We start from the raw sequence: 25005 nt of genomic DNA on the forward strand, positions 1-25005 counted from the left end.
TCCCCAAACCGGCTGTCTGGTTTCAGCCCTTCAAACACAAGTAAAGACTTCTGTAAAAAACTTAAAATAAAACATGCTTAAAACATTAGCACTCGTTGGTCTTAAAGGTACTTTAAGAACATAAGAGAAGCCATGTTGGATCAGGCCAATGGCCCATCTAGTCCAATACTCTGTGTCACACAGTGGTAAAAAAAAACTAAGTGCCATCTGGAGGTCCACTAGTGGGGCTAGAAGCCCTTCCACTGTGCCCCCCCCCAAGCACAAGAATACAGAGCATCACTGCCCCAAACAGAGAGTTCCAAAAATAAGCTGTGGCTAATAGCCACAGATGGACTTCTGCTCCATATGCTTATTCAATCCACTCTTGAAGTTGGCTATGCTTATAGCTGCCACCTCCTCCTGTGGCAGTGAATTCCACGTGTTAATCACCCTTTGGGTGAAGAAGTACTTCCTTTTATCAGTTCTAACCCAACTACTCAGCAATTTCATTGAATGTCCACGAGTTCTCGTATTGTGAGAAAGGGAGAAAAGGGCTTCTTTCTCTACTTTCTCTATCCTATGCATAAACTTGTAAACCTCAATCATGTCACCCCTCGGTTGACATTTCTCCTTGGTCGACTTTCTTTGTATTTCTCCCATAGGTACAACCAATCTTCCACATTTCCCAGTTAAGGGAAAATGCTGTTTGAACAAATTACAAAGATGATCAGATTCCATTGGTAACAGGAGAAAGAATTTTTCTCACAAAAATAGAACTGCAGCTTACATATTTATGTAGGTAGACTTAATGAGAACAGATTAACTTCAAAAAGGTTAACTTATAAGAGCTCCAAGCCCAGGTAAGAGAGAGAAGAAAGGGCCTATAGAAAATGAAATGGAAGGCAAGCAAAGGCCAGAGAGGCGCAACATGTAACTGATGAGAAATTGCCAAGTGAGTGAGAGAATTATCTTAACCCTTTTCCTCTCATATCCTCATGCATTTACAATATCTAACAATCTTTTTAAAAAATATATGCATACTTTATTATGAAATATTAATAAATACAATAAAAAGTAAAGCAAACAACAAATGTCATTACAGAGATAAAGATAATCAGGATATATATTGTAACTACTACCTTGTGAAAGACGAAGAAAGTATAAACATGAGTTATTGAGTTGAGTCACTCTTGACCTTGGGAATCCATCTTGTATTCATTGAGAATTTTTTTCCTTAACAGTACATGGAGTCTTTGGCTGCTCTACAACCTAAACTGCCAGCAGTCAACAAAGCTGGCCACATATGCAGGATAGATGCAGAGGAAACACTGAGAGGGGTGAAGCTATTAGTTCTCTGTGGTAATTACAGCTTTGTCAGCAAGCAAAAAGGAGATACCTTCTCTCTTATTCATGATTACATGAGGCTTTTTTTGGTAATCAGAGACTTGGCCATTCAGTGTAGGCTTGCGGAAGACAAATGGCTGCCACTTTGAGTGAGGGCTTGCGCTTTTTGAACTCTCTCTCTGAGGGGAATTTGGCTGATGTGGCAGCCATCTTGCCACATCTTGATAAGGAACTTCAAATTACCACAATCATATCAGACAGAAAACAATCAACTTCTGTACCTCTTGTTTCACAATCACATCAGACAGAAAATAATCAACTTCTGCCACTGTTGTTTCACAGAAAAAGACTAAGGTGTGGAGAAGACATCAAGGGATTAGACAGGGTAGTGGGGAGGCAGCAGTGGTTGAGGAGAAATTCTGATTATAACACTCAGGATGGATTTGTATGGCCAGGTTGCTGTGGTAACTGGCACTGAGTCCTCATGCTGTGCCTCATAGTGAGACAACAGATAATCTGAATATTCTGAGACATTGCACATATGTGGTGATTTTGGAACTTGCCACATGCTGGGAAATATATGTGGCCTGGATTGCTTCCAAGGATACATATTTGTCAACCCTCGCTTCACACTGAGTCATTTTGCTGGATCTCCTCACAATGCCTTTGTGCCATCACTTGCCATACCAAGGCTGGGTACAGGCGGGCAGCTTCACAAGCACCAGAGGTGTCCCAAACTGTGCTGCCCCAAAATGGAGCAGCCAAATCCCGATCAGACGTTCCCAAGTGATGTGCCTGTATATTGCACAGGGGCGCTTTGACGTGTTCACACGGCTGTTGCACACCATCCTCTTAGCACAGTCTGGGTTTCTTTTTTACCTTACATTTACATGCACTCATGTGCTCTGGCAGTTTTTTTAAATAAAGAATACCAGTGAGCACCTAGAGCAGATTGGTGGGTTTACAATGCCCATTCGCCTCGCTTGCAGGCTCCCATCTTCAGACAGCCAGAAAGACGGATGGAGTGTGGCAGAAGAATTTGCTACCATTTCCCAAGTGGTAGCTGTTTGATGTCTTAGAGACATCAGAGGATGGGGTGAGTGCGAGAGTGGGATGGGTGGCAGCTGTGCCTTGGGATGGGTGGCAGCTGTGCCTTGCTTTTTTAATCCACCTGGGGACCATGTCTATGTCGGCTCAAATTGGCCATCTGAATTCAGTCCAAAACTGGTTATCCCAAGATTCCCTTCCCATTCTGAGATGCTGGCTGCCCCCCCCCCCTCAGTTTTATATACCTGTGACAGGAAGGGAAACAGAACTTCAGCCTAGACGTTATGCTGCTGATGAATTGTGTCCAGCAGTGGCAGTCAGTGTCATTTGTTTCAAACTGAAAATATGCCTTTTTCCATCCTTTATACCAGTCTTGATGCTTCATATTGAATTGGCAAGGCAGTGTCAGGTAAAATGTATTACAATAATCTAACCCGAGTGTTGGCAATGTGCAACAAACTCTGACCAGGTTTTACCTATTTCCTCTCTCTCTTTTCAGGTTTTCAGCACTTATTCCAATGAGGAATATGACCGGCGGAATGAAGATGTTGATCCAATGGCCGCCTCAGCGGAGTATGAACTTGAAAAGCGAGTGGAACGGTTAGATCTTTTCCCTGTGGAGCTCGAGAAAGGTAATCTGTATGTCTTTCCCCTCTGGCATGTATAGCACGTAGTGCAGGATTTGGTTTGGGGAAAATGGCATGGATGAGAATGGATTAAACGCACCCCTATGCTGCTTTTCCAAACAGAATGGCAGACTTTCACCTTCCCCATGGCTGTATTTCGCTTTGTTATTTAGGGGGAAAAGGCAATCAATAAGAGATCTAGAGTACTACCTGCAGTAATCAAGTGTACGGTAATCATGAGCATGAGTGTATAAACTATGTTCGAGCAAAAAGGGCTTAAAGTGCATTTGACAAACTGATGTAATACTTCTTGCCAGGGCTCTTTTTTTGGGAAAAAGAGGTGACAGAACACTCAAGAGGGAAATGAAGGAGAAACACACGGCTGACCCTCATTAAGTTTTAAGCATTTTTCTGTTTCCATGAAGAGGTTTCAGAACTCCTCTCCACCGTGTTCCCCCAGAAAAAAAAGACCTGGTTCTCACAACTGTGTTTTCTTTGTTCATTATAGTTAGCATCACAGTTTCCCTACAAGAAATCCAAAGTTTTTTAGCTTCACAAGAACCCTGTGAGCCAGTTAGGCTGAGAGATTGTAAATGAAGACAGGTATGCTGTTTTTTAGAATCGATCTTCACTGTGTTCCTTCCCTTTAGTGGCACTGAGCTCAAGAAAAATATATCCACAAGTAAGAAACTGAAGTGTACATGCAACCCTCTCCTTAACCCCCAGTGTGGTTTCGTACTTAAATAAAAAGATCCCTTTTTAAACATTAATGAGGCATTGCATGAATGGAAAAATGGGTAAACATTCATGTTGCCTTTGAAAATCAAAAAGCAAAAGAGTGGACAGGCTACCTTGGTAGGCTATGGCTGAGCCCGTGTGTGGCTCATTAGCACATGTGTCCATCATTGCACTTCTGAATCCAAGAGAATGTTGGGCTTATGCAGCCCTTGAAGAATCCAGCCTTTTATATTATGTCTGTCTTTATGCAGTCACAATTCACCCAAGGTCTTCCAGTGATCTGAACAGGGATTTGCAACAGGTCTGCCTGTATCCAAGCTCAGTTCTCTAGCCCTTGCACCATGATGCTGTTGAATCAAAAGTGTTCCTAATCCACTGCCCTCATCTCATTTCTAACACCATCTCTGTACAGTAATCATTGCCTGCTCACCTTGCTCACACTCACACCTTTTTCTGATGTCCCTGTTCTTCTCTAATCCTCCGATGTTGCACTTGATCCTGTGCTAGCCTTGTACACACTTTATAGTATATACAATCCTTGTTCATTGTACACTTATGGGGTTTTTTTGTTTGTATGTGTCTCGAGTAATTCTTGCATTGCATCCAGTGGGCGTACAGCTGAATGCACAACGTGACTGCCACATTTATCTAGATACTGGTCCCTTGGCTTTATTTTTGAAACTGAATATGCATTGGCTCTTCTTACAGACAGATGTATGCACGTGCATGCTGTTTGTGTGCTCATTCACTATAATCTATGTACAGGGTGATAGATTTGGTAGGCCCCCACAGATGATATGAGTCCACTCAATAGTAATCCACACCCGTGTAGTGTGCCGTAAGCACAAAACAAGAACTTTTCATTTAAAATAAAGCAAGAATGAAACTGAAATATTTAATTTACTAAACATTTTTTTCCTGTTTTTGTTGAGGGCCAGTTTGTTGTAATGGTTAAGTGTGCAGAATCTAATCTAGGGGAACCGGATTTGATTCCCCACTCCTCCACCTGCACCTGCTGGTATGACCTTGGAACAGTCATAACTCTGTCAGAGCTATTCCTTTCAAGAGCAGTTCTTGGAGAGCTCTCTCAGTCCTGCCTACTCACAGGATGTGTGTTGTGGAAAGGGGAAGGGAAAGGAGATTGTAAACTGCTCTGAGTGAAGCGTGGGATATAAATCCAATCTCTTCCTTCTCCTACCTTAAGCAGTTTGGAAGAAGCACTCAGAGGGGAGCAGTAAAAAATGCACTAAATATATAAAATAGGTAGGCTGGACCCACCCTTCATTCCACCCCTGCCCCTCCGAAAGGGGAAAGTTGGCCAGTAGGTGTCTTGGTGGTAATGCTAGCTAGATTCAGGCCCAGTAACAACTTCGAGACCAACAAGATTTTCATGGTATAAACTTTCAAGAATCAAAGCTCCTTTCATGAGATACAAGTATGGAAGGAGATTCCAGATTCTGAAGGTGAGAGAGATGTTGCAAAGAATGGAGTCAGGATGCAGAGGTACATTGCAAAATGCAATCAGCTTGCTTAGAGCAGGGGAGAAATGCTTAGGGACAGATAACACTAAAATTTGTATAATGCTTTAAAATGTTCAGAGTGTATTGCATGTGTTGTCTTGCTATAGTCTTCATGACAGCTGTGGCAAGGTATCTATCATCTCCCTACCCCACTGCAGATGTGGAACTGGAGATAAGAAAAGTGTCTTTCGTAGGCCACCTACTAAATTCACTGCAGAAGCAAAATTAAAGCCAGGAGTCTCTGACTGGCAGCAAGATCTCTTGTTCATGTTAGTTCAGCAACAGACACACATGCACACACAGCAACTATCCAGCCTGGTTGAAGTCTTGTTTTGTGGGAACCAGACCCAATTCATGATCTCATCCTGGAGATGGCTGGGAATATATGTACACCAGTGCAGTCAAGTCACAATCAACCTATGGTGACCTACCAGGGGCTTTTGTGGCAGGTGAGAAGCAGAGGTGGTTTGCCATTGCCTTCCTCTGCAGAGCCATCCTTGTCCCTCTCCCATCCAAATTCTGACTCTGCTTAGCTTCCTGGATCTGATGAGATCGGTCTGTACCATGCTGCCTTCCCCTCTCCATGGAATATACTTTACCTAAATTGCTGAGCAATCCTAAACAGGTCTAACCTGGAAGTTCTGGATAGTATTCAATGGGGTTTTTACTTCCAAGATGTTGCTTTGGGGATTAGAGGCTTGGAGAGCAATCATTAAGCAGGTGCAACTCAGAATCCTACTCAGGTCTATACTATGGGGCTTATGCCCAGGGAAGTGTTTTTATGGTTACTCTGTTATAAGGTTGCCAATCCCCAGGGGAGCCCCTGGTTTAGAGGCCTTCCGCCTGCTTCAGGGTCATCAGAAAATGGTGGGGGGAGGGAAATATCTGCTGGGCACTCCATTATAATGGAGAATTGATCTGCAGGTATCTGGGGCTGTGGGGGACTTTTTTGAGGTAGATGCACCTAATTTGCAGCATCGCATCCAGTACCTCTCCTCAAAACACCTTCCAAGTTTCAAAAAGATTGGACCAGGGGCTCCCATTCTATGAGCCCCCAAAGAAGGGGCCTCTGTCCATTATTTCCAATGGAAGGAAGGCATTTAAAAGGTGTGTGGTCCCTTTAAATGTGATGGCCAGAACTCCCTTTGGAGTTGAATTATGCTTGTCACAATCTTGCTCCTGGCTCCACCCCCAAAGTCCCCAGATATTTCTTGAAGTGGACTTGGCAACCCTACTCCTTTACTTTGATAGTTGAACCCAAGCAACCTTTGGACTTGCTAACCCTAATCTCCTCTGAATTCTCTCTACCTTTTTCTCCAACTCCTGCCTATCCCAAACACTCTTTCATTCACTTCTCTTTTTCAAGCAGACACAAGCAGTCCTTCTCATTTGCACATTACATTCCCACACAGGCACACACCAATCATTTCCCTGCCATCTGCCTTCTGTTTCTCACCCCAGTCTAAGTGTTCCTCTTTTCACCCACCAGCTCTTACGTGCTCTCTTTTTGTCCCCTGAGAGTGGAAGATGGGGACGTACTTTTCCTTCTGAGAACCACAAGGGATTCCTTCAATTCACTCGTGGATTCCCTGACACTCAGCACCAGATTCCAAAGGCAAAAATCCATTCTCAGATCCCAGTGGGTTCCAGAAAGCTTCAGGATGGTACTTTGTATGTTAACAAGCTCTAACCTCCCTTCATCTCTTGTGCACAGATTCTGAAGGGCTTGGGATCAGCATCATCGGAATGGGGGCCGGGGCTGACATGGGCCTTGAAAAGCTTGGCATCTTTGTCAAAACAGTGACGGAAGGAGGAGCTGCTCATCGAGATGGAAGGTCAGCCCAGTTAATGCCAAAACTCCATCAGAACAAATGTATTATTAATTCTCAGCTTTCCTTCACAGATACGGTACTCCCAGAGATGGGCAAAGCCCTGCTAACAGAAGCTCAAGAGAATATGGATAGCATTTCATAGATTGCTGGTCTCCAACAGAGCTTATGAGCTGCCAGTAGTTTGAGGGCTTCTGCGGAGTAACTTGTGCATACCTTAGAAAGCCCAACAAAAAGATCTCTCTCTCTCTTTTTTTTTAAATACATTTTTATTTCATAGGATTTATGCCCTGCCTAATCCATCATCTGTTTCTAGGACAGAACAAAAACTTGGTAATATGTTGGGGGATAGGGCCGGATTAACAATTAGGCCAAGTAGGCACTGGCCTTTGGGCCCCCACGCTCTTAGGGGCCCCAGGCTGGCTTTTCCCCCTGGTTTCCCCCCTGCTTACAGCCCTCCAAGCCTGCACACTCAGCCAGCAACTGAGCTGCTCGTTGTCCAACTTGCCTGGTGCGGCTGCTGCTGGTATTGCAGATGACACCCAACTCTATCTGCTGATGGACGGCCGGCCTGACTGCGTCCCTGAGAATTTAGACCGGGCCCTGCAGGATATGGCAACATGGTTGAGGGAGAGTGGGCTGAAACTGAATCCAGCGAAGACAGAAGTCCTTTGTCTGGGTCGGGGCGCCCGGGAAGGGGAAATACCTCTTCCGGTCTTCGACGGGGCGCTGCTGAAAGCGGCGCACCGGGTTAGGAGTCTGGGAGTCTTACTGGAGCCTTCATTATCAATGGAGGCCCAGATTGTAGCCACTGCCAAGTCAGCCTTTTTCCACTTGAGGCGGGCAAGGCAGTTGGCTCCCTTCCTAGAGCGCCAAGATCTGGCAACGGTACTTCACGCAACGGTCACCTCGAGACTGGATTACTGTAATGCCCTCTACATGGGGCTGCCTCTGTACCGAACCCGGAAGCTGCAGCTGGTGCAGAACGCAGCGGCCAGACTGTTACTGGGGCTCCCTAAATGGGAGCATATACAGCCTGGGCTGCGCGAGCTGCACTGGCTGCCAGTTACATACCGGGTTCGTTACAAAGTGCTGGTCATCACCTTTAAAGCCCTATATGGTCGAGGACCTGTCTACCTTAGGGACCGTCTTTCCCCATACGAACCCCAGAGAGCACTGAGGTCAGCTGGAAAAAACTTGCTGACCACCCCCGGACCAAGAGAGGTGAAGCTGCAATGCACCCGTAATCGGGCCTTCTCCTCTGTAGCCCCGAACCTATGGAACCAACTTCCAGAGGAAATGCGGGCCCTGCGGAACCTTGAACAATTCCGCAGGGCCTGCAAAACTTTCCTCTTTCGACTGGCTTTCGCTGATGAAGGAAGTGATTGCTGATGAAGGAAGTGATTGCTAAGGATTACCGCCATCATATAAAGAACAAACAGCACTAGCACTTTTATTACTAATTAATTAATCAATTTTAAACTTATTAGAATTTTAACGTTAAATGTAACTTTGTTGTTTTGTTGTTTTTGTATAATTGAATGATGTTGTCAGCCGCCCTGAGCCTGCTTCGGCGGGGAGGGCGGGATATAAATAAAACTACCTACCTACCTACCTACCTACCTACCATTGTTGCCAAGTTTGTCTCTCTCTGGTCGTTTTCGCACTCACCTTAATCAGCAGCGACGACCCTCTTCACCGCGCAGGATCTGCACGGATTTCGCACTAATTGCTGCGGAGCACCCAGAAGAGCCGGAAAGTCCCGGCGCTTTTGCGGTGCAAACGGAAACTGGTTTTTGGTGGTTTCCGTTTGCGCCGCAAAAGCGCCGGGACTTTCCGGTTCTTCTGGGTGCTCCGCGGCAATTAGTGCGAAATCCACGCAGATCCTGCACGGTGAAGAGGGTCGTCGCTGCTGATTAAGGTGAGTGCGAAAACGACCTCTGCCTCTCCCCCACAGTTTAGTAAAAGGGGCTTTTGAGAAGGTGCCTGCAGGTTGCAGTGGGGACCGTGGACAATTTGTGAGGGGGCCCCCAAGATTTTGACTGCCTAGGGGACCTCCACAGGATTTTATCTGGCACTGCTAGGGGAAGACGAATAAGTGGTTTGGGAAGCATTTTTTGCTATTTAGAAGTAGCATTCATTAAAGAAAAGATTGGCCACCCTTGCTGTAGAAAGTGATCCATTCTCTGTACTATGAAGAGCATGGCTGACAACAAGGAAACAAGTAATGGCTTTATTTGGTTACCACTAACACATGGGGAATATGGAGAATTAGGAATGGAAAAGAATTAGGCATAGAAAACAAGAGGGGACAAAAGCCGCAAATGGAGGGTTCAAACAGATGGAGGAGGCTTTCAAGAATATGTGCCCTTTTAAAAATATATATATATATAGTTTTCCCCTTTAAAATGTGAATAGCAGAGCAGGGGAGCTGGTTTCAAATAGCAAAACCAAATGGAAGCTGAAGGGTTAAATCTCTCTTTCTTCCCTGTATGGCCTTGAGGCAAATTGAGGCTACCTGGATCATAATTATCCCCTCTGAGGGAAGAACCACTGTCTGCCTTGAGCAGCTAATTTTATCTAGGAATTGAGAAAGGGGATTAGCTGGGGGAAATTAGCCTCTAGGCAAAGAGATAAGGGAAGCCCATAGCTGCTCTTTCTTTATGGGTATGTTTTCTCTCCACTCCAGCAATTCCCCCCCCTCCCCACCAGTGATCCTCCTTAGCAGAGTGGCAGTTTGAACTGATTCTTGAGGTCCAGGTCTCACTCTGGTTGTTATAAGTTTTGTATTCTGTAATTAATTTAATACACTTTTACACTGTGAGACGATGCAATATGGTAAAGTGTAACAGCCCACAACAAATGGCCCACAAATGTTATATTAACAAATCTAACTTATTGTTACCGAATTTTCAGATGGGCTAGCCATACGTTTAAATAAATGCGCCAGCTCCATCACTTTGCTGTAAAACTGAAGCACCTCAGTGTTCTTTGTGTGTTTTCTTGGAGTTCATATTTCCAAAAAGGAAAGTGGGGGTAGAAGCAACCCTGGTACTAAATGCCAGCAGGGCTGCTGCTTGCTGCCATGGCAACCATCATGGCTTCCTGCCCAGTACCAGGGCACCAGAGAAATATAAATCAGGGGCCTTCATGAGAAGAAAGCTCAGTGGGATCATAGAAACCTACTACCTAGTAGCATGCAGTGGGACAAGGTTTCTTCTACACTGAGGTGTTTTTACTGTTGGTCGGACCACCATAGAGGAGCCATCTTTTCCCCATCTGCTCATTTGTTTTTATTTTACCTTGAGGAAAAATGTCTGTTTGAGAAAGGAAGTAGTAATCATTATAAAGAGTAGTAAACTCTTTAACTGGCAGGGGGTTTTTCCTCATAGTAAACCCAAGAGCGCTCCAGTGGCATTTTAACCTTGGCATGGTGGCCTGTAATGGACACATGTACAGACATTAGAGACATGTGTCCTACAAGCATCCTTTGGCAGAGAACAGATGGCTTGGATCATGCCTAAAATGTCCAAGTATGGAAGGATTTTCGTCCGTGGAGCAAGACTTTCCTGCTCCTTCTCTCCCAGTGCAGCCCCCAACACCCCCCCCAAAAAAATTCTGCTCCTGGAGGACAGAAAATCCCCCAGAGTAGTATGATGGGGAGTTGGAGGTCTGTCATAGGAGAAGGGAATTGGTGAAAATCTTCTCCCGTTCTGGTCTTAGAATGTTGGGCAGGATCCAACCTAATGTGAGGGGGAGTGGATAAAATGCCGAATGGAGGAAGTTCAGGTCCCTGTTTAACCATGGAACTCACTGAATAACTTTGGACAATTCTCTTTTATTCTACCCTACTTGCAGTTAAATAAGATTATAAAGTGTTTATGTATTTGATTTATATATTGCTTTTGAACACCCAAAGCTGCCTTATACAGAATAAACCTTTGGTCTATCAAGGTCAACAGTATCTACTCTCTCTGGCAACAGTATCTACTCTCGTTCCTGTGCGTTCCTGCTCAAAAAAAGCCCTGCTTACAACATAGTAAATACCATAGTAACTTCTTCCCCTCTCTCCATTCCACTACGTTAATGAACTTTGGTGGGTTTGGATTGACCGATATTTGGTTGTTGCATTGTCTAGTCTCTTCCAGTCAAAACTGGGGCTCTTCAGTGCCTTAGGAGATGTTTTGAATTGGCTCCTATGAGGTTTTCTGCTTGGACAAACAGGAGATGGAACAATCTTATGTTTTGTTCCCCCTCTCCCTTCAGCTCTTGTCCCACATGGCTTTTGGTCCAAGCAGGTCCAGCGTGGACTTTTCAGAGGTCAAAGGTGTCCCTACTCCCTTTTGGATAAGTGGAAAAGCTGGTAGGATTGGACTCTTTGCATGTTTAAAACTGCTAGAAAAGGATTTATATTATATATATATATATATTATAAATCCTTTATATTATACTATATATATAGTATATTTCTATACTATATATATAGTATATTTCCAGTGTGCTTCCTTTCCCCATAAGTGAGCGTGTGGCCACAACTTTCTTTGTGAACTAGGAATATATCTAAAATATCCTTAGCACAAAAATGATATTCGGTCATTATAGTGTGCAAAATGTCCCCTGCTTTGTCTTTGATTTGTCTTTGTAGAATATAGTTTTGTATACAGCATACAAGTTTGATCTTATAGTATGCATCAAAGAGTGAATCCAACTTTCAACTTTATCTGACTCCTAACTTCCTCTGGTCTTTCCTTTTTCAGGATCCAAGTGAATGACCTTATCGTCGAGGTGGATGGCACCAGTTTGGTTGGAGTGACCCAAAGCTTTGCAGCCTCGGTGCTGAGGAATACCAAGGGTAGAGTCCGGTAGGGGAACGGTGTGACCCCAACTTTGAGATAGGATCAGAATACCTGGTCTGCCTGGAGACCTGGTCAAGGGTAGCAGGAAAAATTGCCTCATCAAGGGTCCAGTTGCATCATGGGAAAATAAGATTTCCCATCTCAGTGGTGATTTCCTACCCCTTGCTCCAGCCCTCACTGAATGGAGCAGCTGGAGCAAGATGTGGAGGACAGCACATGATGCTAGAAGTGGTATTCACTTGGAAGTGGCATCACAATGTCAGTGAAGTTGTAAGAATTTCCCAAATCTCTATGGAGATAGAGATTTGGAGGATTTCTAAAGCATAGTTGATGCTGCTCCATTGTTTTCCTGGTCTCCACCCCTCAAATGTTCCCATCCTTCAAATGCTGTCAGCAGGTGACCCTACAGGAAGATGTTCTGTGCAAATAGTCATTTTATTTCCCTCAAGGGCATTGTGGGAAGATGATGGCTGCTGATAGCTGTTTTGCTTTCTCTCAGCTGTGTTTTGCTTATTCTGTTGTCTAGAGATAAGGAAACAGGGGGATGTATGGCCTTGATGAGTTCATTGCCTTACAGGAGACTCAAGGGGCTACTGTCTTAAGGGTTTTCTAGTAGAACTTCCAGCGTTGCCAGCCGCAGTTGGTAGCATGCTCTGTGAGCAAGGTGAAAGCAGTGGCAATACACAGGCATTCTTGTTCAAAGCAAATAAAACATGCCATCCCCGCAAACCCCCACCAGCTTGCTGGGTTCACATCTTTTTGTCTTTTCTTTTCTTGGCATGGTTTCTGTGCTTTTGAGAAGCAGAACTTCTGTACAAGATGCAGCCATGAGAAAGGCTTCCTGTTGAGCTGATTCATGTCACCTTGGTTTTAAAAGCAGAGTCATGTCATTTAAGGACACCCTTTTAGGGCCATACTTAAAAGGCACTGCAGAAGGAAAACGAGGAGGGGGGGTGCTTCATAACATTTTTAAAAAGCTCCTGTACCTTTAAAAGATGTATTGTAAGCAGATCCTTAAAAACTTCAGTTTTTCCCCTACAGATGTGTAGGTATGGATGGAGGCTGTACATGTTGGATGTTTACATAGGTGATTTCCCCAGCTGAAGCCCCAACATTGTACCTGAAGTGTTGAAGTCTATTTCCATAAACTATATGTAGGGCTTTTTTTGTAGCAGGAACTCCTTTGCATATTAGATCACACACCCCTAATGTAGCCAGTCCTCCAAGAGTTTACAGGGCCAACTGTAAGCTTCAGGAGGATTGGCTACATCAGGGGTGTGTGGCCTAATATGTAAAGGAGTCCCTGTTACAGAAAAAGCTCTGAGTAATGCTGGAGTTCCATGGCTGGAGCACCAGATGCATTTTTTTGGCCTTTAAAAACAGCTGTGGGGAAACCCTGAACTGGGACCACAGCATTGGGGGAGGGGAAGGTTGTCTCTTCTCCCTTCCTTGGTGTTTTCCCAACTGAAGAAGCCTGCCCCCCCATTCCTTGGCTGCTTTAAGACCCAGTGGGGAGAAAAGTCATGCCTCCCCCTGCTAGAGTTGAAAGCAGCCCAAGATGGTGGTGGGAATTTCAATTGGAGAAATGGTGGAGGGGGAAAGAGCTCAACATGCACACACCCTGGGCTGCGGCCTAGATCCAGTTTGCCACCTCCACAGTTGCTTTTTAGGTAAAAAACAGTGTATCCTATAGTTCCAGTCATGGCATTCCAGAATGTAATTTGGCCCACAGCAGATCCTTGCGTTGCAGCGTAAAACCCGTTGCTTCACTTCTGACAGGTTGCAGGGAATCACATGAATGTCTTATATTGACATTTTCTAGCCAAATATGCCCTTTTCATTTTGTAATTCCTTCCTATTCTAACTATTAGGTTCAGATTCCCCCCCCCCCCCCATCACTCCCACAGCCTTAAATTCTCCCAGTTGGACAGCATTACTTGGTCAAGAAGAGGCAGGTGCACTGAACTTCCCAAATCTTTGTTCTTGGAAACTCTTATTTATTAAGAGCTGAAATCAGGCTCACAAATGAAAAGTCAGCTTTCTTCTTTCGCATCCTCACCAACAGCCAAAGTGAGCTGTTTCTTTTTAAAGACCTCCTAGTTCTACCCCCGCAATGACAAAATAAATTTTTTGGGGAGCAAGAACAGGATTTCAGCATAACAAGCCCTCTCTACCAGTCCATCCCTGCTGCCTATTTTACTTGTGAGACAGTTAAATTGTTAGGTGTTGGGCTAGATATGGGAGACCCAGGTTTCAACTCCACACCTCTATGACATTTGCTGCATGACGTTGGGTCAGTTACACTCTCTCAGCCTTGCCTACCTCACGGGGTTGTTGTGTGGATAAATGCACAACCATTTATGCTGCCTTGAGCTCCCCACGGAACAGCAGCATAAAAGTGTGCTAGAGAAATAGTCCTCCTCCCAATATTACCAGCAAAGTTTCACTGCCTCTGCAGATATATCTGGATTTTTTAAAGAATAGATATCTCTTTTTATTAGAGTGCTCTGTGAACAGTAGTGTTACCAATCTCAAGGTGAGGCCTGACTCTCTCCCAAAATTAAAACTGATCTCCTGACTACAGAGATCAGTTGCCCTGGAGGTTGCACTCCATGGCATGACATCCCAGCATAGCCCCTTCTGTTCACCAGGCACCCTATATATTACCCAAATTAGATTTGGCAACCCTAGCGAGCAGCCATTTTGTTTGCATGTGAAATATGTCGCAACTAGGGCTGCCGACAGTCCTGGAATTAAAAAAAAAAATCTGTCCCTTTAACAGAGGTGTAATGGGGATGTGTTCTCCGGGCCTGTTAGCAACCCGGCTTTGTGCTTCCAAATATAGCATTCTCATATGTGGTTCTGTTTTATGGAAGCCGTGTGACTGCTGTGCCCCATTGCATCATGGGGAAAGTGTCCAACGTTCTTGCCCTTTCACTTCCTAAGAAGTGAATGGAAGATTTTTGGACTGGATGGGGGAGGGATGGGACGGGGGTGGGCTCAGAGCTGGCAGGGTTTTTCCTGTCAGCTGTGGTTTGGTTTTGTCTTTTCTCCCTACAGCTGCCTCTTTGGCCTTTTAAAAATCTCACCAGAGGCATTTGGCCCGCCTTTTCCTGGCAGCATTAGGAACTAGAGGCTTGGCACTCCCCCAGGATCCTTCTTGTGGTTGTTGGGGTTTTTTTTTCATTCAAAATAAAGGACTGCTTGAACATGGGTCTGTGAACCAGTGGATCCAACACAAACACACGCGCACGTCTGCACCCAAAGGTCTATGGACAGAATGGCCTGTGAAACTTAAGGGGTGAGGCCTAGAACCTAACCCATTCCTCCAAGGCCTGCGTGCCTCTCTGTTCCCAGGCGATGGGAGCAATGAGAACGGGTTGCTAGGCAACTAGTTTCCTCCTTGCTCCCCAGCAACTGCTCTGCCTTTAGAGAAGGGCCCCATTAGCCAATTAAAGGTTTTGGTAATCAATTATAGCCAGCACTTTGACCTATTTTAAGCACTGCTTTAGTTGCTTAATAAAATCCAGGGCTATAAAAGCTTGACAGCTAGGGGTACCCACCACGAATTCGTGCCGAGTATTTAATGTTTGAAGACATAGCTAGAAGTCCTTTGGGCATGTCATCTGGAAGCCCTGCCCCCAATCCATAGGGACTGTAATAATTCAGAAATGATGGGAACATACTCTGCTCATACTCAGAGACACTTCTGTCTCTGCTCCGTCCCGCAGCTGAACTTAGTGAGCTCAAATTATTTAGCTATTAGTTTCCATATATATCATCCGCCTTTTTCTCAGGGGCATAAGGCAAATTACACAAAGTGAATCAGTACAGTCGACAAAATGGGACATTCAGTAAGCAACACATTAGGATTGTAAAGGTCTGGAACACATAAGAACACAAGAAGAATTCTGGAAGACTTCTCCAAGAAGAGCTGGAGCACAACATACATATTAACATGACATGTTAAGTAAGCAGTACAAAAATTACATAATAGGATTCTGCTTAGAGTCAGCTGAACACACCAGTGTAGGCCAGAATTCCTAATCGTTTAGGAGAGCCAGTTTGGTGTAGTGGTTAAGTGTGCAGACTCTTATCTGGGAGAACCGGGTTTGATTCCCCACTCATATGAATAACATATGAACATATGAAGCTGCCTTATACTGAATCAGACCTTTGGTCCATAAAAGTCAGTATTGTCTTCTCAGACTGGCAGCGGCTCTCCAGGGTCTCAAGCTGAGGTTTTTCATACCTATTTGCCTGGACTCTTTTTTGGAGATGCCAGGGATTGAACCTGGGACCTTCTGCTTCCCAAGCAGATGCTCTACCACTGAGCCACCGTCCCTCCCACTCCTTCACTTACAGCTGCTGGAATGGCCTTGGGTCAGCCATAGCTCTGGTAGGAGTTGTCCTTGAAAGGGCAGCTGCTGTAAGAGCTCTTTCAGTCCCACCTACCTCACAGGGTGTCTGTTGTGGGGGGAGGGAAGAAGGTAAGGGAGATTGTGACCACTCTGAGATTCAGAGTATAGGGCAGGATATAAATCCAATATCTTCTTTATCCAAGTAGTTTATAAAGATATTGGATTTATATCCCACCCTCCACTCTGAATCTCAGAGCGGCTAACAATCTCCTTTATCTTCCTCCCCCACAACAGACACCCTGTGAGGTGGGTGGGGTTGAGAGGATCTCCCAGCAGCTTCCCTTTCAAGGACAACCTCTGCCAGAGCTATGGCCAACCCAAGGCCATAGGAGTGCGGAAATCAAACCCGGTTCTCCCAGATAAAGAGTCCTCACACTTAACCACTACACCAAACTGGCTTTCACCATAATTCATTTTGTAGAGTGCAGTCCTATTACCTGTGCAGAAAATCCCTCTTGAATAATTCAGTTTTTCACAGTTTAAAGAAAGCCAGGACAGTCGGAACCTTCCTGGCTCCCTTGGGCAGGCTGGTCCATAAGGTGGGAGCCACAACAGAGAGTGCAGATCTATGGGCAGTTCTCACTTTTGCCCGTTTGCAGGCTGGCACCTGCAGAAGGTCTGCCACAGAGCATTGGGTGTGGTCCTTCGTATAAGAGGGATCAAGCTGTGAAGGGCCTTGTACATGACAGCCAATACCTTAAATTGAGCCTGGTAACAAACAAGCAGCCAATGGAGTGCTACTACCTGAGCCATAACATTTTGCAGCAGTTGGAGTCTTTACATTGACTTTGAGGGAAGACCAATGTTCAGTGCATTACAGTAATCTAGTCTCAATGTTACTTGTGCCGTGGATCCAGGTGGCTAGATCAGCCATATAAATTAAACACAACTAAGCTTGGCTTTTTGTTTCTCTGCTCCTGCTGTAGCCATGACCTGTTTATTTTAACCTGCCTTGTCAGCTTGAAAACATGGGTCACACAACCCTATGATGTATTTCTCAGTGAAACAAACAGAAGCAAATAACAGATACAGTTCCTTTAACAACATATAATGAAGGAAAATAAGGAAAGAATGAAATGTTCTTGAACTAAAATGAATGGGAGGAAAAAATGTATAGATCCCTTGTCTATATAGCTCCTGATATGTTAATCCATTTCTTTGAGATTCTGACTGTTGCTCTCATTCCTCCTTATCCCCAGATTCCTGATCGGCAGGGAGAAGCCAGGAGAGCAGAGCGAGGTGGCACAACTGATCCAACAGACCCTGGAACAAGAGCGATGGCAACGGGAGATGATGGAGCAGAGATATACTCAATACACAGAAGAGGATGAAGAAGTAAGTGGGAGGGATTCCTCACTGGTAAGGCAAGCCAAAGTCTGCCCCTTGTTGGTGGGGTCATCCAGTTCTTAGCCCCCTTTTAAATCAGCCCCCATCTCTTCTCCACCTTGTCCTCTTTGCCTCCCTTTTCATGCTTCCTTGTTTCCTATCCAACCCATCCCCTCTTTGAGTCCTGGCATGGCCGGCTCTCCAGTCATTGATGAGATCGTGCCTCTGTGCCCTCATATTAAGCTGGCCCCGTGGTATACCCCAGAGCTGCGACAGCTGAAACGAGGACTCAGACGGTTAGAGAGGCAACAGCGGCATACTCGAGACAAAGCGACTAGAACATTTTAAAGAGTTTATGAGGTCCTATGAGATGGCAGTCAAAGCCACAAAGAAGAATTACTTTGCAGCCAAGATTGCGTCTGCAAATTCGCACCTGGCGCAATTGTTTAGGAAGATTCGGAATCTTACAACACTGCTGCAAGGCAGGCCAAATGCTAAGGAATTAGAGATAGGCTGTGAGGCTTTTGCGAAATTCTTTGCAGATAAGATCGCGTCGCTCCGCCACAACCTCCCTGCCACATTGGATACAGTATGTGAACTCGAGGCCCCGTGCCTGTCTTCTGATCCAGTCCTGGATCGCTTCGACTCAGCTTAGAGGAAGTTGACAGAATCCTCTCTACTGTACGCCCAACAACTTGTGATCTGGACCGGTGCCCCTCCTGGCTAATTAAAGCTTGCCAGAGAGAGCTTAGGTGTCCTATACAGGACATCGTGAATAGATCCCTCTCGGAGGGACTTTTTCCAACGCCTCTTAAAGAGGCTGTGGTCCGCCCTCTCCTGAAAAAGGTTACATCAGATCCGACTGAACTGGCACATTACTGGCCAGTCTCAAATTTGCCCTTTTGGGGCAAAATTATTGAGAGGGCAGTAGCACAGTTGCAGAGTTTTCTGGATGACGCTTCCGTCCTAAATCCCCACCAGTGCTACTTTCACCTGGGCCATGAGACAGAGACAGTGCTGGTCACCCTGGTGGATGATCTCTAGCAGCATCTGAATCGAGGTGGTTCGGCAGTGCTGATGTTGTTAGACCTATCAGCTGCGTTCTATACAGTCAACCATCAGTTACTGACCCGCCACCTCGCCGACGCAGGGATTCAGGGGCTGGCCTTGCAATGGCTTTCCTCTTTCCTTGATGGTCGGGGACAAAGGGTGGCGATTGGGGGAGAACTGTCCCAGAGGCATCCACTTAATTGTGGGGTGCCTCAGGGGGCAGTCCTCTCCCCAATGTTGTTTAACATCTACATGCGCCCCCTTGCCCAGATTGCCCTGAGATATGGCTGGATTGTCACCAGTATGCTGATGACACCCAGCTCTAGCTACTGATGGATGGATGACCTGGTGGCATCCCAGAAAATCTGGACCTAGTGTTGCAAGCTGTGGCAGGATGGCTCAGGCTGAGTAGGTTGAAGTTGAATCCAGCAAAGACAGAGGTCGTTTGCCTGAGCCGTGGCAGCCTGGGAAGGGAAATCCCCCTACCAGTTTTTGACGGTGCGCCATTGGAAGCGGCACGCAAGGTCAAGAGCTTGGAGGTGCTACTGGAGCCTTCCTTGTCAATGGAGGCCCAGATAGCAGCCACTGCTAAATCCGCCTTTTTTCATCTTAGGCGGGCAAGGCAGTTGGCCCCCTTCCTGGAGTGCAACCTGGCAATAGTGATCCATGCAACGGTCACCTCGAGGTTAGGCTACTGTAATGCCCTCTACATGGGGCTGCCCCTGTGCCGAACCTGGAAACTGCAGCTAGTGCAGAACGCGGCAGCCAGACTGTTATTGGGGCTCCCTAAGTGGGAGCACATACAGCTGAGGCTGCGGGAACTGCACTGGCTGCACTGCACTGGCTGCCAACTGCACTGGCTGCTGGATTCATTATAAGGTGCTGGTTATTACCTTTAAAGCCCTATATGGCTGAGGACCTGCCTACCTTAGGGACCGTCTCTCCCCATATGTTCCTCAGAGGGTACTGAGATCTGGTTCACAAAATCTATTGACAATCCCTGGGCCGAAGGAGGCCAAACTGAAAGTTACAAGAGAAAGGGCCTTTTTGATCACAGCTCCCCACTGGTGGAACCAATTACCAGAAGTGGTGCAGGCCTTGCGGAGCCTTACCCAGTTCCGCAGGGCCTGCAAGACTACCCTCTTTCAGCTGACTTTTTCTTAATGTGGAACCTATTGTACCATCGTCACGTAAAAAATTGTAAGATGAGTACATCGAGACTGTAGCACCAAACTAATTTGTTGGTTTTTAAATTTGATGGTTTTAATTAAATGGTTTTAATGTAATAATACATATAATTGAAGTAATATATATTGTTATGTAACCAGTGTACTTTTATTATTGTATTATTGTATTATTGTAATGTTTGCATTTTATATTATGCTATGTAAGCCACCCTGAATCTGCTTTGGCAGGGAGGGCGGGATATAAATGAAATATTATTTGCCAATTTGGTGTGGTGGTTGTGTGTGTGGACTCTTGTCTGGGAGGACCCAGTTTGATTCCCCACTCCTCCACTTAAAGCTTCTGGAATGGCATTGAGTCAACCATAGCTCTCGCAGAGCTGTCCTTGAAAGGGCAGCTTCTGTGAGAACTCTCTCAGCCCCACCTACCACACAGGGTGTTTGTTGTGGGGGAGGAAGATAGAGGAGATTGTGAGCCGCTCGGACACTCTGAGATTCAGAGTGAAGGGCGGGATAGAAATCCAATATCATCATCATAATCATCCTTGTGCCTTCTGCACAGATACTACAAAAGATATCTGTACTGATGAAATCTGTGATCCTCTTTTTTAGTATATCACCTTTAAGAAGTTACAGATCACAGGACCATTAAAACATAGTATGCAGGTGCACAAAAACACATCAGACCTGTCCTGAGAATCTGGTAGCTTTTCTGCTTCCTCTTCTTGAGACATTTTCCTAATACTCTGAGATAGCACGAGTTTTCGTTATTTTCTTTAAGGGCTTCCAACTGATCCAACATAGCCGCAGTGGCTCAGTGGGAATTTCTTTAGTTGGCATCATTTTCTCAGTATCCTGCATCAGCTCCTGCAAACTCAATAACCTATCTTTCTGGAGCAGCCGATCTCTGATTTGTCATGGCAGTTTGTTGTTATTTGCAGTTATTGTGCAGTTTCATCCACCTGGAAGAGCTCCCCTCCAGGCCTGGCAATCCTTGCTCAGCTGCCGATGGTCCTGGATGAAGCTGAGCCAAGCCGCTCCCACAGGGCCGTGGTACAGGAGCAATGAGGGAGTTTAGGCCTATAGTCCAGACTGCCGACCGGGTCTGAGCTCAACGGAGCATGCTGCTTCTGTAGAGATTATAGATACAACAGCAGTGTCGGCTGAGAGGAAGCATGATTAAGCTGCACTTCCTGTTTTCCCCTGACTGAAGGAGCAATGAAAAAGGCACTTACTTGTGGGAGATGCATAAGATCTGGAGGTGGAATGAGTCTCTCCATCTCCCACTCGTGTCCCTTTATGTTGTTTAGCAGGGGCATCAAACTGATTCGTGATGCGGGCTGGATCTGACATAAATGAGACCCTGTTGGGCTGGGCCATGCGTGTCATAAAATGTAATGCCAGGTAGCAGAGATATAAACTTTATACAGGACACAGACAAAAGCAATAAATAAAATATGCTTAAAGTATAACACTCTTGCAATATTGTAGTCAGAATCAAAGCATGCTCCCCCTCCGTCCCAAGAGAGGAGCCTCAGCCAATGGAGAAAATAGAGGCTTTGCTCTGTAGCTTCTGTAGGATTGAGAAATCCTGGCAAAGCAAGTTGTGACACAGAAAGAAGCAAGAGGGAGAAGGCAGCAGACTTGCTCATGGGCCTGATAGGAGCCCTCTGAGGGCCTGATCTGGCCCAGAGGCTGCACGTTTGACACCCCTCGTTTACTGATAAAACAGGAAGTTGTCACTCGCTCCTACGTCCCACTCCCTATATCTCAAGCTCTCATCCCCAAAGCTACTGTTCTCGGTCTAGTATCCTGGGGCCCTCACTTTCAATACCAAATAATAAAGCTGCCCTCCTTTGCAACTTGCAGACGGGCGAATATGCGACGGATGAAGACGAGGAGATGAGCCCCATGTTTCCCAGTAGCGAGATGGCCATCGAGGTCTTTGAGCTGGCTGAAAATGAGGACATGCTGTCTCCCGTCGAGATGGATCCAGAAAAGCTTGTGCATAAATTTAAGGAGGTAAGTCTGATGCATATGGTACTCCTTGGCAGGTGAAAGCACCAGCAAGACCTTGTTCCTAAATCGATATGGACAGTCTGTACCAATTTGACGACTATACCATTGAGGACTAGAATATTATTCTGATAAAAAGACCTCATTTTGGGCAGGAGCTCACAGGAGCGGAGCTGTGGAACCTCCTAACTTTTATTTGTGTTCTTTCTTACCCCACCCCCCACAAAAAAATACTTGTTTCTGGGCTCCATTGTTCAAACCCCCTGTGAGAATTTGAGAATTTGAACTCTTAAGATATGACAAACTTGCTAATATTTTTCCCCACAGAAAATAGGGAAAATAACCAAAACGCATAAAGCAGACAAATGGAAATTTTCATCGTGCCACTGTTGCCGCATAGGAAAAAGTAGTTTAAAAAGTATGATGGGAGTAAGGTTTTATTATGACAATTATAATTCAAGAGCTGATAGAATTTAGTACACCTTCCGGCGATGTCAGGGGTGTGTGACATATGCAAATGAGTTGTGCTAATGAACTCCGGCACCTCCTTTTCTACAAAATGACCCCTGCTTATAAATAATAATAATAATTGGAAAGATAAACCAGCAGCGTGGCATTTATTGAATGGTGAAAGTGCCTGCAGAAATCACCAGGTTATGGGTTGTGTTTTGCCTCTCTTAGAGGAAAGCGGAGTAGGGGGGGAGACAATTGAATTGGCTGATGTATTTTTAAACATATACAAACTTAACATCACCTGGGGCTTCACAGATGCTGAGCCTGCATCTAAAAGTGGAATTGAAGAGCAGCAGGAGAGGAGAAGAGGAGTCAGAAACTACAGATGTTCTGGGGGTGTGACAAGGCCCCAGCAACAGCTGGGCAGGCAGCTGATCTCAGTTTAGAGAGTACAGTCCTTGGGAGCTGTAGACTGCTAGCAGATTCACACATTAAGGAGTACACAGGTTGGCCTGGGGTTCCCACCTTGTGTAACCATTAAATAAATGGTTTCAGGTTTTCCTCAGTTTGATATGGAAAACAGTATGAGGAAGAAAGGTGATATCCCTTCTCTAAGTGTAGAGCCCTGTAAGCTCTTGGAGGATTGGCTACATCAGGGGTGTGTGGCCTAACATGCAAAGGAGTTCCTGCTACAAAAAAAGCCCTGAGCGTAACACTACTTGAAAAATCCCACATGGGGGAATTTTCAAGTAGTATAGTTTAATATGGTCAAAGATGGAATATACATTCTAGATAAAAACATACATTCAGAATAGAACATCTAAGTATAAAATCAACCTCAGTTATAGACATCATGTGCCAGCCTTTTAAGTCTTAGGGTTAATAAACCAGTTAAGTACTTCTCCCAACAATTTGCTTCTGGGATCTTATAGCTTGTATAGCACATTTAGGGTAATCTTTAGTCCCTATCAACTAAAAGCTCGTCTAAATAAAATTTGATATTTCTCCCATGAAGGTAATTAAAGTTCAGAGTTATTTAGGCAGCTCTAATATTTTGGTAAAGCCCGCACTCAAACAAAACTTGTTCCCTGGATTCCAGTTTCCTATCCCCACAGATTTACAGTCTTTCTTCATTTGGCTGCATTATGTACTTGCCCTTCATGACTGCTGACGGTAACATATCCATTCTGAGGAGGGTAAACGGTCTCCTGTGCTCAGCTTTATCTAACTTTTGCAAGTATGGCATCAATGTTACTTTATTTAGATCTCCTATTCCCGGCAAGTAACCTTTTACCTGATTGAATTCATGCTGTCTTTCAATGTCCAGGATTCTTTGTCTGAGAAAAGGTTGAACAAGGTTGTACTTGGTGCTCAGCAAAAAACTGTTTGGAAAGGCCATAATAACAACCCAATTTAAGTTCAGTTTCCTTAACCCATAACGGTGTTATGGAATCTCTCATTATAAGACCTTCTAAACTGGTGGGGTTGGTCATTAGTCTAAACCAGTAGAGGATAGCAGCAATCCATAGTCATTTTTTAACACACATGCTGGACCTGAGAAAAACCTACAGATCTGTTCTGACAAGGCCTTGAATTCAGCAGGAGCTCACAGGAGCACAGCTCCTGAACCTTTCCGAGGGTTCCGCCTCTTCCTCCCCGCCTACCTTGTCCATTGAACAGTAGGTGCAGCTGCATAACAATCCCTGGATTAGGAGAGCGGGCAGCCAGCCAGCCACCAGGAGCTTTGCCACACCCCCAGCAGCCCTCGTTAACCTCTGAAGAAGCCTGCACCACCTTTTCTCCACTTCTTATGTGATTTTAGGCATCAGGTGACTTGCTGGCCTTTTGACTGGGGGGAGAGTGACCAAGGAGAGCCCCAGGTGAGCAAGGCCTGCTTCCCAGGGCTCTCCTTTCTTGCATCGGGTTGCTTTCGACTGGTGGGGGGGCATATGCTAATGATTATGGTAATGAGGTCCACCACCTATTTTTCTACAAAACGACAACTGGTTCTGACTGTTACACAGAGTGGGTGGCCCAGACCCAACCTATGTCCTCCATAGTGTAAATTTGCCCCTTGCCAGTCTCCAAAGGCAACTTCTGACTGGGCTGATGGATCTACAGCTTCCTCTTGTTGTCAGTACATGGAGGGAAGAGAAGCCGCTGCTGCTTCTTGAGACCCAGGATTGTTACAAGAATAAGAGTGGGCTGGATTCATGCAAAGAAGCAAGGGAGGGCCAGGTCTTCTTCCTGCAGACGTCCGTTTGGTGACTGTAGGAAAGAGGATGCCGGAGTAGATGGACTTTTTAAACTCCTTAGCAGAAATTTAACGTGTAAAGATAGACAAAGGCATTGGAGAACTGATGCACTTTCAGGCAGGAAGGAGGATAGATGCACGTGAGGAAAGAGAGGGGTTGGAAAGGAAGAGCCCATCTGCCAGGAGGCACATTGCAGTCGCAACGGCTCCATGCCTGTGCGTGGGCATTCCTCCTTGGCTTACGCGGCGTGCCTCTGCTGACCCCTAGAGGCAGACATAGCCCCCTGTTTCTAGGCAGCAGTCAGCCGGTGGAGAGCGGTGTGTGACACAAGCCTTCTAAAATTGTGAGGCCACACCCCTGC

The 25005-nt window shown here is 45.5% G+C and overlaps 1 protein-coding gene across 1 annotated transcript in view; it reads left to right on the top strand.

The window, feature by feature from the left end:
• The window catches only part of PPP1R9B (protein phosphatase 1 regulatory subunit 9B), a 95947-nt gene that overhangs the window by 59386 nt on the left and 11556 nt on the right, over window positions 1–25005 (top strand). The window contains exons 2-6 of the mRNA XM_060255303.1: window positions 2870–3002; window positions 6969–7089; window positions 11841–11945; window positions 17560–17695; window positions 21790–21942. Coding sequence (XP_060111286.1) covers window positions 2870–3002; window positions 6969–7089; window positions 11841–11945; window positions 17560–17695; window positions 21790–21942 — 648 coding nt within the window. The remainder of the gene's footprint in view (window positions 1–2869; window positions 3003–6968; window positions 7090–11840; window positions 11946–17559; window positions 17696–21789; window positions 21943–25005) is intronic.

The sequence above is a fragment of the Heteronotia binoei genome, chromosome 15, assembly GCF_032191835.1.
Source record: "Heteronotia binoei isolate CCM8104 ecotype False Entrance Well chromosome 15, APGP_CSIRO_Hbin_v1, whole genome shotgun sequence".
Taxonomy (NCBI): Eukaryota; Metazoa; Chordata; class Lepidosauria; order Squamata; family Gekkonidae; genus Heteronotia; species Heteronotia binoei.